At 39.6% G+C, this 15,133-nt stretch overlaps 1 protein-coding gene across 26 annotated transcripts in view; it reads left to right on the forward strand.

Moving 5' to 3' along the window:
- PARD3 (par-3 family cell polarity regulator) overlaps positions 1-15,133 on the forward strand; it is a 454,313-nt gene that overhangs the window by 179,574 nt on the left and 259,606 nt on the right. For all 26 annotated transcript variants that reach the window (XM_065055093.1, XM_005504176.4, XM_065055083.1 and 23 more), the window contains one exon: positions 1,310-1,488. In XM_065055093.1, coding sequence (XP_064911165.1) covers positions 1,310-1,488 — 179 coding nt within the window. The remainder of the gene's footprint in view (positions 1-1,309; positions 1,489-15,133) is intronic.

Below are 15,133 nucleotides of genomic sequence, written 5' to 3' on the forward strand. Positions count from 1 at the left end.
ACCATGAGTCCTAGTTGTTAAAAAACAAACAAACAAACACCATCTCACACATTTTTTTTGTGTGTGGCATGGCTTCTCGTAGTTCTCAGTGTCTTTATAATGCCACACAAAATAAAATTCTATATGTAGTATTATTATACATAGAATTAAAATATTGTGAAACAAGACCAGTCACTTATCAAACTCCTGTCACTGTGTTTTGCTGCTAGTACTGTGAGATAAGCACCTTCAGCTTCCCCTGGGTTTTCATTCTCAGCTGCTGCCCAGCGTTCCTTTCCCACTGACTCTGCTCCTTACATTCCAGAGCTTTCACCTTTTCCTTTTCCACTTTGCATTCAAGGCTCCCAGTGCAGCAGTAAAGAGAAATACAAATGATAAATCACGTCCCCTCTGTTCTGATGCCGAGTGGGAGAGCGCTGAAGGGTCGCAAATGCAGGCAATGAAACTTCTGTTTGGGCAAGGAGGCGATGGACGTGTGGATATTTGTTGGAGGATAATAAATGAAATTGGAAAAAATTAAGTTGTATTTCAAGAGAAACTAACTTTAACGTGCCATCAAAGTTTCCAGAATGGATTTGACCTCTACATATATTAAAAGAACCTAACCCTTTCCAATCAGTCTACCTGCCCACTGCATCATTTATTACTAATGAAATATTTTTCTCCTGTCAGTCATGCCGGCTGGAAGGCAAAGGGAATCAGAGTAAATCAGCACAGATCGTGTTTCAGCTGTCAGGAAGAGGCAAATGCCGAATTGAAAACAGTTGCTTCCATAAGTTTTTGGGAAGGAGTGGAGAGGCTGTTTGAGTAGGCTGTGCGTCGCTGCAGAGGCTGCTGAGCAGCGCTGGCTGTGCCCGCTGCAGCCCTGGCTGTGGCGTCGGGGACGTGTCATCCTAGTGCACACCTCCTTTGCCACCAGGCTCTTGAATTTAAGACACTGGCTACTTGCTCTTTAAAATATCTGTAAGTCACCTTGGCCTCTTAGTTATTCAATCCTATGCTGTGTCTTCTTTTATTTTACACAACGGACAGAGATAGTAGCGATGCTGTCTTTGTACTTTTAAAGCCTGCTATATTGAGTGAGTTTGCTTTGGCCCTCGTTTTCTCCTCGTGTGGCCAGGCGGCAAGGCTGTGGTTTTGAGGAAACAGACCTTGTCCTTGAGGAACTATGCTGAGGTCGGTAACTTGTTACTCTGTGAAACCACATTTGGTCAAAACCACCCAACCAGAGCTTGAAAAAATATTTATCTTCTGTGAAAAACATTTTAAATCTAGTCAGTGTTTATTTACTGTCTGTTTTATTCTTCAGATATGCCTCTTCATGTCCGACGTAGCAGTGACCCTGCACTGATTGGCCTCTCAACCTCTGTAAGTGACACAAATTTTTCTTCAGAAGAGCCTTCACGGAAAAACCCTACAAGGTGGTCCACAACAGCAGGATTTCTTAAGCAGAACACCCCTGGCGTACCCAGTGCTCATGAAAGAAAGGTATATTTCTTTCCCTCTCTTTATCTAGTAAATGAGAAATGTGCGTGAATCTTTAATTGTTGCTTTGTCCTTCTCTCACCTCCTCCTGGTTTAAACTGGTGATTCCTGACCTTGTCCACCAAACCCCACTGTCAGCTGAGCAGTGTCCTGTGCTCAGGAGAGTCTCAGTGATGCCCACAGCAGGGGCTCTGAAAACTTGATTTTGTCATTAACTCTAGTTGAAGCTCTGATTACTCATTACTCTGCAAAGTGGGACCTAAATGCTGTCACATGTTTTCTTTGAATGCAAATGGGTCATGTTTATGATGATTTTTACTGATCTCCATAGAAGTCCTAATGTAAATGAATAATCTGCATGCCCACAGCCGGTCTGGTGCTCTCTTTCTGATAGCGTTGCTAGTTTTTACTTTCTGAGGCACTAGTCAGGTAATGCAAAACACAAATTGCAAGTGCTGTCTCTCCTTGATAACATTCTTAAAACTAAAACAGTGAAATGTAAAGTGAGTATTTTTTCCCTGATTTTTTCAGTATGATTTCAGGATCTCTACATGAATTACATTATTAGCTGGAGAAGTCAACAGGAACCTCTCTTCTCAGTGCATTATTGAAAAAAAACGAAACAAATATTCCCTTTTGTACGGCCCCTGACATTGCCCATAATTGTGATGGCAACTGCCAGACAAACTCAAAAGGAAAAACATATATACATTTTCCAATAGAAATGAGTCATTTTTAGAGAAAGCTGCACTTTCAGTTACCATTCTGACTGCACAGCACAAAATCCTGTTGGAAAATATGCAGCTACTTATAGCTATTTTATATTTTTTTTTCTTCATTATTAATATTAATTCTGCGTAGTACAAAAGCAAACTAAGACTCTGCAGCCAGGACTCCCACACCACAAACAAAGAAGCCTTTACAAGCTGCTAATGAGCTGAACTATCTTCAGTGGGCTTGTGGTTATTTCATAAAAGCACAGTGCTTGTAGGCATTGAGGTCCACATTCTTACAGAGATGCCAGATTAACACGGTATCGTCAGGTCTGTGCTTGGTCGAGATTCCAGGTAGGTAACAGTATATTTCCTGTCACTTGTACTGGTGTGGCACAGAAGTGCATGTTGTTTTGAAAAATATCTTTTATGCTATTCTGATTTGGAAAAGAAATATAATCTAATCCATTTGAAGTGTTAACATTTTCAGTTATTATAATTTTGAGACTGCACTTCATTACTCCACAGGCATAGATGTGGAGGGCCATACATAGCATAATCAGATTTCTTTGAGTGTCTGAAGTTAACAGATATTGGAGAGAATTGAACAGCAGCTAATCTTTCACACTAATCTTGCATCGTTAGTTGTTCAGCATGTACTTGCTCTTGATTTTTGTGAAAATATTTCATGTCTGCTGGAGCAGGGTGACCAAAATGGAAAGGAATGTGTGTGATCTCATGTAGTGATGGGAAGCCAGGCACAAGGGAACATTAAATCAAGAAGATCAGAAAGAACTAATGTAGGTTAGTTAGTACAATAGATACTGGTAATTTCTTTTACCATTTTTGCATGCTGTATACTTCGATTCTTTGAATAGAGCAGATCACTGAGTGCACTATTTTTGATAGGTGAGATGCAGTAACTAACTGGAATTACATAATAATCGCTTGTGCAACGCATTTAGCGAATTAATCCCAAATTCATTTGTGTTAGACTTTTGTTGGTGTGTTTTCAGTGTCTTGATTTCTTCATGTAAATCAAGATTTTGTAGTGAATCTTGGGAATTGATACTAGGAATTCTTCGTTCCTTTCTCAGTATTACCAATAATTTCATTTGTTGTATTATTCTAAAAGGTGAATTTTTGAAGGTTCTGTCACCAGTCACTTACCAAAGTACTACCACGGAATTTTTACAAATGTATTTTGCTTATTTGAACTATATGAAGCCCTCACTACTTTTTTTATGTTAGGTTGTTTTCTTCAGCTGCTCAGATAACAAAAAGAGATGGCTGTGCTTTGTTCCAGACTGTTTTGTTGATTATAGATGACACAGACATTTCAAGCAAAGCAATGAGAACAATCTTAATTTTCTGCTCAGCGCATTGAGCTTGAGCACCCATATATCTTTTGTGGGCTGTTGGCACTACGTAATGTTTTCACTGCAGTTCTCTCTCTTGACAGCACAAGAACATATGTTCTTGGGCTGAGATTTGCAGCACAGTTGTAGATTAGCAACTTTGCCCCAGCAGTATCTTGCAGAAACAAGAAAAGGGTTTCTGGGAGAGCTGCCAAAAACTTCATCCACCTACTGACTCTAAGGGGTGACATTACTTTCAGCCCATCACCTCTAAAGAGAAAAATTGACAGATAGAAACCCCGTCCAATTTTTGGAGGAATTAGCAGAGGGATACTGCATGTACCTGGCAGAAGGGATTTATTTCTTGGGGGCCAGAGAGAAGACTCCTTATTGGTGTTTGTTTAATTTTGGGTAAGAAGAGTTTGGAATGGCAGGGAAATGGGCAGATGCCCAAGCCGAGCTGAAATGAAGGGGTGGGAGTGCTGCCATGCACCGAAGGCTGTGAGGAGCCAGGACATATGTCAGTAGGTTCTGGGCAAGCAGAAAGGGAAAAGGGCACTGAGGAAGAGGGAAAAATGTGTGATGTTTGAAGGAACCTGTTGATGAAGTTGTAGTGCTCCCTGCAGTTGCTAGGGTAGATGCAGCGAGATGTCAGTCTCGCCTGTGTCCTTAGGGAAAGACAAGAATGACCAGAGAGGGACAGTTTGGTTTGGAGGGGCCTGAGCAGGTCCTGCAAACATCTGAATGTGTGCTGAACTGGAGATGCATTCTGCTGCAGCAAGTGGGATGTTTTGGTATGGAACCCTTGCACTAAACTGGATGTGCTCTCTCATCCATTTTTCATATCATGCCATTATAAAGAAACATATTTATTGTCAGGATGTCACAATACACTCTGTGTTTCCTTGGAATTGGAATCTTGATAATTTGTGGTTTCTATGTTGTTCACCTGTAAGAGCAACTTGAAACCCAGTGTTCTGTATCTCAAATTACTTATTTGTTTGAATAACTATTATTATTGATTATTTACAGGTTATTGTATTGTTGGTAACTGTACTCAGCTAGGGAATTCCTCACCTCTTCCTTCTGTATTGTTCCCATGAGTGGTCTCAAACAAAAGATTAAGTCTCGTCATCTGTGCAAGTATTCACAAAATTGGGTCATGATTATCAACAGCTTTAGTAGGCAAATTTACCTGTTTTTTCATCGCTTTCAGATGCTTTTTTGTGTATGAGAGACATATGTGTATTACCTAGTCATTCACAGCTTGACTTAATCCTGTATCTTGCTTCCTTGAGCCATTTTAATGAAATAAGAAGAAATCTCTGGGTAAAAGTATCTTCTCAAAGGCCTGCAGTAATACCTGATTTGCAACCTTTAATTTTGTTTGAATTGTGTTGAACTGTGCAGCTGAACAGATTGTACGCAGCTCAAGCATATAATATGTGCTTTTTTTCCAGTGCAGTAAAATGTTTTTTGATATTGTTGTTTTCTAAATAACTGTGAATTTGAATCGCATTCTTAATAATTCAATACCAAAGCCTATTGGCATAACTAGCTGCCCTTTTAGGTGTGAGCTGCATAAGTGAAAATCGGGTTTCTTTTCCCTTAGTTGTTTGAGTTACGGAAGAAAACGTGGAAGAACATAAACACAACAACGAGATATGTTGTATCTTACAGCAACCGTGAATTAATTAGCCCATATATTTTCAGTGTTTTGTTGTTGTTTTTGTCTTTTTGTTTTTGTTTGTTTCTTTTTGTGTGTGTTTTGTTGTTGTTGTTTTAAATTTGTGGTGAGGAATTGCATATAATTACAAATTAGTTATCTGCTTTGATCCTGCTTCTCTGAAAGATGCAAGGTTTATCTAGTTAACCTGCTTTGCTTACCGCAAGAATATACCATGGCTAACTGCCTTATGAAAAATCTCCCACTGTGACTTTCCTGAATATGATTCATATATTGTTGTACCAGAGCTAACAACACTGGTACAGCAGAAAGAAGTGAAAATGTACAGTAAGGTGGAGAGCTCACGAGAGAGTAATGAGAGAGAAAAATGACTGTGCATGGGCTTGTGTGCTGCTCTCGCTCCTGGGTTCACCCACCTGGAGCAGAGCAAATGGCTCTCAGCGAGCTCTGCAGGGGACAGCAGCCACAGCAAACAGAGCTGAGTCACTTGGCACAGCATTTTTTACCTTTGTTTTTCCTTCCTTCTCTTTTTGCTTTTGCCATTTAGTCAGCAGCCATGGTTTTTTGCTTGTTTGTTTTTAAATGGGTTTGCCCATATGTGTATTCTGAGGTTGCAAATAGCCTTGTAGGGATAATTATTTTTAGGAAGTGTTTTCTTCCTACTTGAAGGCCTAATTGTTTTGGGCTCTGTAAACTTCAGAGGAAGAATTTGGAGCTGTACGGGAGTGATTTAAGTCTCATCTACTGTCAAATCCCTTACCTGTAAAACTTTGTGTTTCCCACCATGTCTTCTTGCAGGTATTTTTGCTGTTCCTATGGGTTGAGACTGATGAGTACAAATTTTCAGCTTGTTGGATTGTAGTGAAAGATGCGGGACTTTCTAATCCTCTTTGTAAACAGACTAAAAAAATATTTCTGTAATGAAGTATGTCTAGATGGAAGAAAAGCATGCATTATGTGAAAATCTTCAACAATAATGGTGTGTCAGTGTCAAAATCAGATTTAAAGTGAAAATTAGTTTCATTTAGCTTTGCGTCTTTTTAAACGCAGCTTAGTGAAGTTTGCTTTGTCACTGTCACCAAAGACATCGTATTTCAATAGATTTTTACTATAATTCAGAGGGTTGAAGAGCTCTGTATTAGAACTGTGTGTGTCAGTGTCATTTTTTAGCCAGGGAGTCTGAATTGCAGAGCGTAAATCGATTAAATTGACTTGAGAAGACTGGACTAAAAAACTGGGCATCATTCTGGGCACAGGAGACCCAAGTGTTGCTGATGCTTTTTGGTAACCTCGTCTCTGGTTTGTTTTCCTGCAGAAGGGAGGCAGCGTGTCTCACATGAACAATGTTGGTAAAGTGCTGTAATACAACAAAATCAGCTAAGGAGAAGTACAGGGCAAATGCAAAGAGCCTGACAGCTCTCTCATGACAGGTTTTAAACCCCCACATAATGAATGCAGCTTTCTGCTTTCAAAATAAAAACGCAGTGTTTTAAACAGAAGTTCTGAAGGATTCAATAGCCATGAATATTTCTTCATCCAGGTTTATTTGAGCAGGGCTTTTTTTCAGTGAGACAGTCATGATGTTTTGTTGTTTTAGATGTGATTTCACATAAACTGAGATGAAGAGAGAATGAGTGTGAGTTATTCACAGATGATGAAATAGTGTCTTAATACAGAAAGTGTTGCTATAGGAGACAGATTAATGGAATTAAAAAAAAAAAATAGTTACCTGCATCAGTTTTCTTTCTTTGTGATAGTAACTTATTGCTGGCGGCTTGTTACATGATGACGAAATAGTTTAGAGGAATCATACTCCAAAGGAGTGCAAAATAAAAAATAAACACACTGTGCGGTTTTTGCCCTGGGTAGTGTGCAAAATTCATGACGCTCACAGGATCGCAGCACAGCTGAGGTGGGAAGGTACATCTGGAGATCACCTAGTTCAACCTTTCTGGTCAACTAGAGCAGGTGACTCAGGTCTGTGTCCAGCTGGGTTTTGTGTATATGCATCTCCAAGGATGGAGGCTGCATCACCTCTCTGGGCAGCCTCTGCCACTGTTTGATCACCCTTACAGTAAGAACGTTGTTTCTTATGTATTTCTTTATGTCTCCCTTGCCTTTTGTGCTTTTACTGGATACCATGAAGAAGAGCCTGACTTTCTTTAGCAGAGCAGCTATCTGTGACAGAATTCCTGACTTTCAAAATGTGAAAACAAATACATGTTTCTCAATAGCAGCAGCAGGTCAGAAATGAAAGTGGAAAATCTGTGCCTGGTGCACAGAAAGGCAACAGCCACCGTGTACACTTGACGCTGTGCTATTCTGTTCGCAGGGCACTCTGTACATGGACAGGATCCATGTTTGCATCCAAAAGTCGGTCATGACCAGATGTGTTAAGAAGCAGGGGAAAAAAACACTAACAAAAACAACAAATCCAAAGTGAAGGTGTGATTTCCTCCATCTCTTTTATTGTTCTACCTCTTTTCGCTCTGAGTCATCCATTTGTGGAACGTCATCTACTAAACTTCCTCTGAGACCAGATAGATTCTTAGTGCAAGAAAACAGGGAGATCCGAGAGCTGGTGAGTTTTTCCCCACTTCTGCTCTGAGGCTGAGCAAGTCTGTTGATCACAATCTTCATTCTCCATCAGTAGCGTAGGAAGAACGTGTGTTGTCCTCCCAGTGGTGTGCTCTCCTGTCTCTTTCTGTGTGATGGGTGAGCGATGGCTGGTCCATAGGCAGGACACGGTGCTGCATCACGAGCTGGGAGTGCCCAGGAGGGTCTGGGTCTGGTGATGGAGTAGTGGAATGTGCACAGGGTGTTTGTCTTGTCGCCTCAGTGAATGCCGTGTACAGCACCTCTCATGGTGAAAGCTGTGCTGAAAACAGAAAGCTCTCAAGTACAGGGTATAAGATAATCGAAGTTGTAATGAGTGTCTGACTTTTCCTCTGCCATTCATCTAAGTGAATGTCTACTTCAAAAAAAAGCATGTTTAAATGTTCATATCTGTTTCTTCTAATTTTTTATGTTCTTACAGCTCTCCCTGGGTTTGAAGGTGAAAAAATCTGGGCCTAAAAGAGTAGCTTGATAAAAGATGGAATAAGTTTGAAAAAAGAAAAAACAAAACAAGACAAATTTGAGGTTCAAGTTTAATGATTTTTTTTTTTATGTTTAGAGACACGCATATTGAATATTGAATATATATTGAATATATTTAGTTGTAATTCACAACCATGCATTTACAGTATACATTTGTGATTCCAGAATTTCTGCTGATTTATATATTTCAGTCTTGTTTTCATATTATCAAGGTTGTATATTGGTGCAAAGCAGGTCTGGATTTTGGCTGAGTGTGTAGCTAGCGAGAAAAAAGAAATGTAAAGTACAACCCTGGTTGCAGGCTGTGCTTCCCTGGTGCTCCGACATGAGTCTTAGTGTTTAAACAGTGATTATTTCAGCCTTTTTTGCTGTATTTATTCCATTTTTAGGTCATGTAGCACTGAATACTAATCACACCAGAAGAGACAGAAATACAACCAGACAAAGTAGTCTCAAAATAAAATTCAGAGCCAAGATGGAACTAACCTATGCAAGGAGTAATATGGCTGGGGGGAGATGGTAAGCTTTAATTAGTGGGGAAATTCAGCTCCAGTAAATAGAGGATTTAAAACCAGGAATGCCTTGTCATCTTCTGGGCTTGTTCCTGTTATGACTAAATTCAGGGCTGAAACAGATGTCACCTTGCCTGATTTTCTTTCACAACCTTGACAGAAAGGGGATGATCATTCTGTGCTACCACCCAGTTTTATTGTTGTCTTATAAATGAGCTCTTCAGCTCCTGGATAACGATGACCAACTTGAGAGCCTTCCCTGCTGATCACACAAAGCAAAAAAAATTTGGATGAGAGCTAAAACCATAAGATAGAGAATGATGGGAAGCTGTTCAGCGTGAAAAAGGCTTACAAATTAATAAACAAGCAAACTGAGAGGATGCCCAGAGACTGCGAGGTGATGCTGTAAACTCAGATAAAGAGAAACACACTGCTACAAGCCACCCACCTTGTACCTATTTGGGCCTTTCCCCACGGATCGCTGCAGGGATTCTGGCCCAGGTCTGGAATGAATGTGCGAGTGGGACGAGGTGACGGCTGCTTTGCTGGGAGCCTTTTGGGTCCCTGTCCCGGCGGGGTGGGCACGGGCTGGCAGAGGGGCCAGCGGCTGCTGGCAGCGTGCACGGGCACAGCTGCTCACCACAGATTTGGGGCACTGCCTTTGTGTTTCTGACCTTAAATCTCTGCTCTTCTCCATGCTTGTCAATGTAATGAAGAAAGAGAGGAAGAAAAAAAGGTTGGGTTAGTTTGAGAAGACAGGGCAGTTACCTCGTCGCCCTGCCCTCCTTTCTTATTTCAGGGCTGCAAATGCAAGTTGCTAAACACACAAGCAGCCAGCTGAACCTTTCAAATTTTAATTTTAGAGGTATGGCCACCTGAAAGCATCTACCCAACATTTAGAAGGGTAGTACTGGTGGGTTATCAGATATTCTTCATTTCAAGATCTAAACAGAATATCCTTGTAAAGTTTCCTGTACCCTGTTGTTTCCTGTTTTGTTCGCTCCCCAAGTAAATTTAATATTAACATTCTATTTATTAAATCCTATCTTCGGAGAATACTTTCAAAATTAGTTAATTATCAGCTTTTTTCCCCTCCTGCAATTTAATTTCTTGGCTCTCCCAAGGAATCAAATGAAAGGATGTCGACATTTAAAATAAACAAACAACTTTACAATGCTATTTCATCTTCATACAAATTGACATAAACCACTGTATAAATATGGGTACAAAACCAAGTATCTGGTGAAAATGGCAGAATTGTGCCTAATAGTATTATTGCATTTAAACAGGTAGCCATATGGATCCATACATAGCTGTATATAAACAAAAACTCTTTAGAGGCCTTTAAGTGGCGCAGCAGAAGAGAATATTTCACTTTTCTGAAAAAAGTGGAAGGGCAAACAGGTTTCTAAGTGTCATGTACAGAAATCTGAACTGTAGCTTCATGACATTTCAAATTAACTGGTTCATTTATTTTTCTTCAAAATGGAGCTATGGAAAGCCATGTATTTTTGGTTAAGAAGCTTAAAGAAATGCAATCTAGCTTCTGGATTACCATTACAGAATATCAACTGCAGTATGTTACTTGGGTTGATTTTGCGTTATCTTTTGCGAGGTTTTATTGTAAGAATAATAAGTAAAGGGTGAATGGAAGGAGCAGCTTCTTTCCTGTCCTTCAGTCTGAGAAATAACAATACACATTGCCTGGTAATTTCTAGCTTTGCATGTATACATGCAGACATAATTAGATTTTGTATTTTTCCATTGTAAACAAGAGAGATCAACAGCATGTTTTGGATAGGCAGTCTCATGTGTTTTACTTTACTCTTAATTTAGCCCATATTCTTTGACACTGAATATTTACATATAACATCACATGCACAGAAAACTGTCCATTCCTCATGGCCCCTAGATATTGCTTTTTTTTTTTCAAGGTCAGGCCTTGCTTGTCAATCAAAGGATAACATAGAATATATGAATTGGAATTGGACAAATCTGAGCATAAGGTGGTAGAACTTCAGCAGAACATTGACTTTTCAATTGCCTTTCTCCTTGTTGGTATCTAATGAGCTATTGTCGATGCATAATACATTAATTCCATTCATGGAGCTCTAGAGGAATGTCATTTGTGAAGACAAATCTTCCTGAAAACATCAGAATGACTACAGATTGGTCATTCTTCTTATCTATTTTCATCATAAATAGGGCATGCAAGTTCTTTATTAGACAATTAGATTTGCATCTTCTGCATTCTCAGACAGTTTTTGCTAGTGTCTGGAAATGACCCATGTTCCAGGTTGGAGCTGAGAGGAGGCACAGAGCTGTGATAATTCTTTAACATGGGAGTCCTCTTGTCTTTACTCCTTGGAGAATGGCCTGTTGCTGAGTGACCAGAACTGGTTCTTCTGGGCATTAGATGGCTGGGCTGTATCTGGATGATTGTATGTCCTGGTGTCATGTTTTTCAATCCACCCCAAGAAAAGGAAGCTTGGAAAGGGAACTGCAGAATGAGAAAGTAAACAATCTATTGCAAGGAAGAGGAAGCTCGCCTAGGTAGTGGTGTCAGTTTCTTAAGATGTGTGGATATTATAGTGAGTGGTATGATTAGTTTGGAGGTAAGCTGTTGAAATTTGGTACAATTTGTTTTCAAAAAGCTGCTAACATATTGAGAACAGTTCCAAATCTGATCTCTATGTAAGAAGGATTTTTTTAAAAAAGGGAATTTCTATTCCTTAAATGAATCTATTGTGTTAATTCAATTCCCATGTGTAATGTATTTTCCCTGTAAAATAGACATTAATCGTGCAGACCATTTGTGGGTTTTTTTTGAGAAATGAGGATCCAGTTGGTCAAATCCCTCATTTGTTTAAATTCCAGTTGAAAACCAACAGCCAACCAAACCAAACCAACAACAGTAACAAAACCAAAGCACAAACAAAAAACAACACAACCCCCACCCAAAGAAACCCCAAACCAAACAAAACATGAAACCAAACCAAAAAGAAAACAAACAAACAAAACCTCAACAGAACAAACAAACAATCAATCAAAGAAAATACTCAGAGAATCTATTTACTAGACCCTGAGACAGCATGAGAACTGGGTATGTGCGCATATTACTGCATTTATAAACAGATATTTGCATCAGACAGGTGTTTACATAAACTGTCTGAATGTTTTGTTAATTACAGCTTTTAGCATCCCTGTCTGAGAGTGACACCGAACTGTTCAGGGTCTAACAGGGACACAGCGGAGCATAAAAAAGAGAAGAACAGCCTTTATGGTGATTCCACAACAACAAATACACTTGTAGATGTGAATTTGCCCAGAGTCTGTCCAATGAAATTATAACCCCAAAAGATTAAGTCTCATCTCTCATCAACATGGACAAATTCTATCTAAAACTGAGTCCATCTCAAATGATCAAACCCAAGCAAGAGCTTTTCCCAAAGTTTACAGTATACAAGAAAAAAGAATGGGTAGCAAAAAAAAGTCAGTGTCAAGTGGTCTCTTTTAGTGGAGATCCTAAAAAAGGTATGTGCAATTTGCTGTAGAAATAATTAAAGGGAAAACCTGTTTTACATCTTTGGATCTTCTTCCAGAGACTTACATTGAAAGAGTCTTCAGTCTGTTTTACTTCTGTTATATTGCAATCTAATATTAAAACAACCAACCAACCAACCAACCCTCCCCAAACAACAACCAAACAAACTAAAAAACCCATCCTCCCCCGCCTAAACAAAACAAAACAAATCAAACCACCCCCCACCAGGCAAAAAAACCCAACACTCCAAAATTTGCCACACTTTACGTTAGCCGTGCAGGAGGTCAAAACAAAGGGAAAAACCCAAGTTATTCACTATTTGGAAAGTGGCCTAGTGGCAATTGAGATAAAAGGCCTGGAACTGTCACTGTGCTGTGCGTAGGACGTTCTGTTGGGTTCGATGCTGGGAGTCTGTCAGGGAACAACTCGAGTGAGTTTCTGCACTGACAAGCAGTAACTGAAGCATGCAGATCATGCTAATGCATCATTTCATCTCCAAGCTGCAGGGTCTTTGATGAGGAGCTTGTTATATATTACAAATCATCTGAAATTAAAAGTATAGCAAGATGGTTTCATTTTTCCCATCCCCTTTCACCCAGCCCTCCAGCAAAGCTCCGCAGGGACACCAGGCTGAACTAAATCCTAAGGTGTTAGATGATGTGTCCTCATTAAAAATACTGCAGAACGCTGCTGTTAAGTGTAGTGGTAATATTGTGACTTGGCAGTTTTAGTGTTATATTGATCAATTGCCATTTCAAACATGGTAAAGCTGACATGGCCCATGGTCCCCAAAGATGTTTAGGAAAGAAACCTTTTTTTAAAAAAAATTAGAGCATTTAATTGTAACTGATGATGCATGTCAGCCCTGGTCCCAGGAGTGCTTACAACTGCAGCTCCAGAAGAAATGAGAATTCCCTACGTGACCCTGATGGCTTCTATACCATGATTTTTTTTTTCTTTATGGTATTAAAGTTAAAAGCGACACATACCTTTTCCAGTCAGATGTTGGGAGCATGTGTGCTAATGCTAGATCATACTGAACAGAAGTAAAGCTTTCTGGGCTAACATTGCATATTATAAAAAAATACAGCAATGTATAGATATTCTAAAGAGAAAACAACGTCTGCAGCTGGTTCAGTAAATTGCAGTGTCTAAGCTGCAGGGATGTGTTCTTCACTTCCACCTCTGTAGTTTGCCACCACCAGCAAGGAGCAGGGATGGAGATCCCTGTGGAGATGGGGTTCAGGGATCCAGCAGCATCTTGGGGTCATACTGTGTCACTGTCACAAGAAGGACGGTGTGGACGTGCTGATCTCTCTGTGCCTGTTCCAGCTCGGTGCTTGCTTCAGAGCTCTGGCCCAAGCGGTGCAGGGATGGCCCTTTGCCAAAAGGAAACAAAGAGAGAAGTGGATGACTTATCTATGACCAGCTGTTTTTCTAATGTTTGGCCAACATCAGCATGACTATGTGTGTGTGATTGCAACACTGGTAAGGTATTTAATTTCACTCTGTTAATAGCGTTATTTTGAGCCTCTGAGCAGCTCTGGGAAACACAAGAAATGACAAGAAGCACATCTCTGGCTTTTACTTCTGCTGTCAGAAAAATTGCTGAGTGACTTTGATGTCTGCTGTATAAAAAAAAGGGTGCAGCTCTTAGCAGGAGAAAGGCAATCTTATACAGTAGTGGGCTACAGCTGAAATGTTTCAGTACCGGGGATGAATGTACTCTATCTGAGCACAGATAGGAGTAGAACTAAACTCCTTGAAGAATTCTTGACGTTAGTATAGATGCACCAAACACAGGCCTGATTAAACTCTTTTAGCTTACATAATTTCATTTACATTGTTTGCTGTGGTGTTTAAGACTCTTTACAGCATGAAGTTCCAACATAGACTCTAAGCAATAAGTCTGTTCTGCATGATTCAGCTCAGACAATTAGTATTGGAATGGTTGGAGAACAGCACATCCTTTGATGGACCTTTTTTCCTTCTCTCTTGCTAAAAAATTCTGTGCATGTGTAATGGATGCTCTGTGGAGAGAGAGTTTTCTGTAGCATAGATAAAACTTTTTAGAAAGTTTACATTGCAGTTTGTAAACATGAATCAATAACAAATAAAATTATCTATAAAGTACAAAAATACAGGAAACATCTCGTTGCATAGGAAGAAATTTCTATTCATTCAGACTAGGTTATGGTCTGTCAGAAAGTGAGTTATTGTTAGGTGACAATGACACATGAACCAACTGTATAGGGGGTTTTGTGCATAAAATGATCTTTTGTTATTTCTTTGTCAGATTTTGTTTTTGTTGTTATACCTTTCCACCACTTCAAGCAAGAGAAATTGTTGTTTTGGCTTATAGGAACTGTGCCACCTCTGTCACCAGAAGAGACAAAGTGAATAAGAGAAGCAACAGGAAGAAATCAATTTCACACTGTGCTCTGGCTTTTATGGCTTTGCTAAGGGACAGTTGTACAAAACAGTGACTGACTTCCACTGTCCCCTTCTAAGCAAGAGACTGAGCAAGTTTGTAGTTTACTGTGTGGTTAACCACACTGGAAAACTAGGGTTTTTTTAGTTTCTGAAAGACAGAGTTCTTACTCATTTGTGGCAGGGTAAACTAATTTATGATGGTTATTTGTTCATTTAGTTAATTGTGCAGACGTATTTTTACAAGGTTATCTTGTGGTAGTTGAATTCAAGCTTTAATGTCTTGAAGTGAAGACTTATTTTTT

This window comes from Columba livia, chromosome 2 (assembly GCF_036013475.1).
Source record: "Columba livia isolate bColLiv1 breed racing homer chromosome 2, bColLiv1.pat.W.v2, whole genome shotgun sequence".
NCBI classification, from domain to species: Eukaryota; Metazoa; Chordata; class Aves; order Columbiformes; family Columbidae; genus Columba; species Columba livia.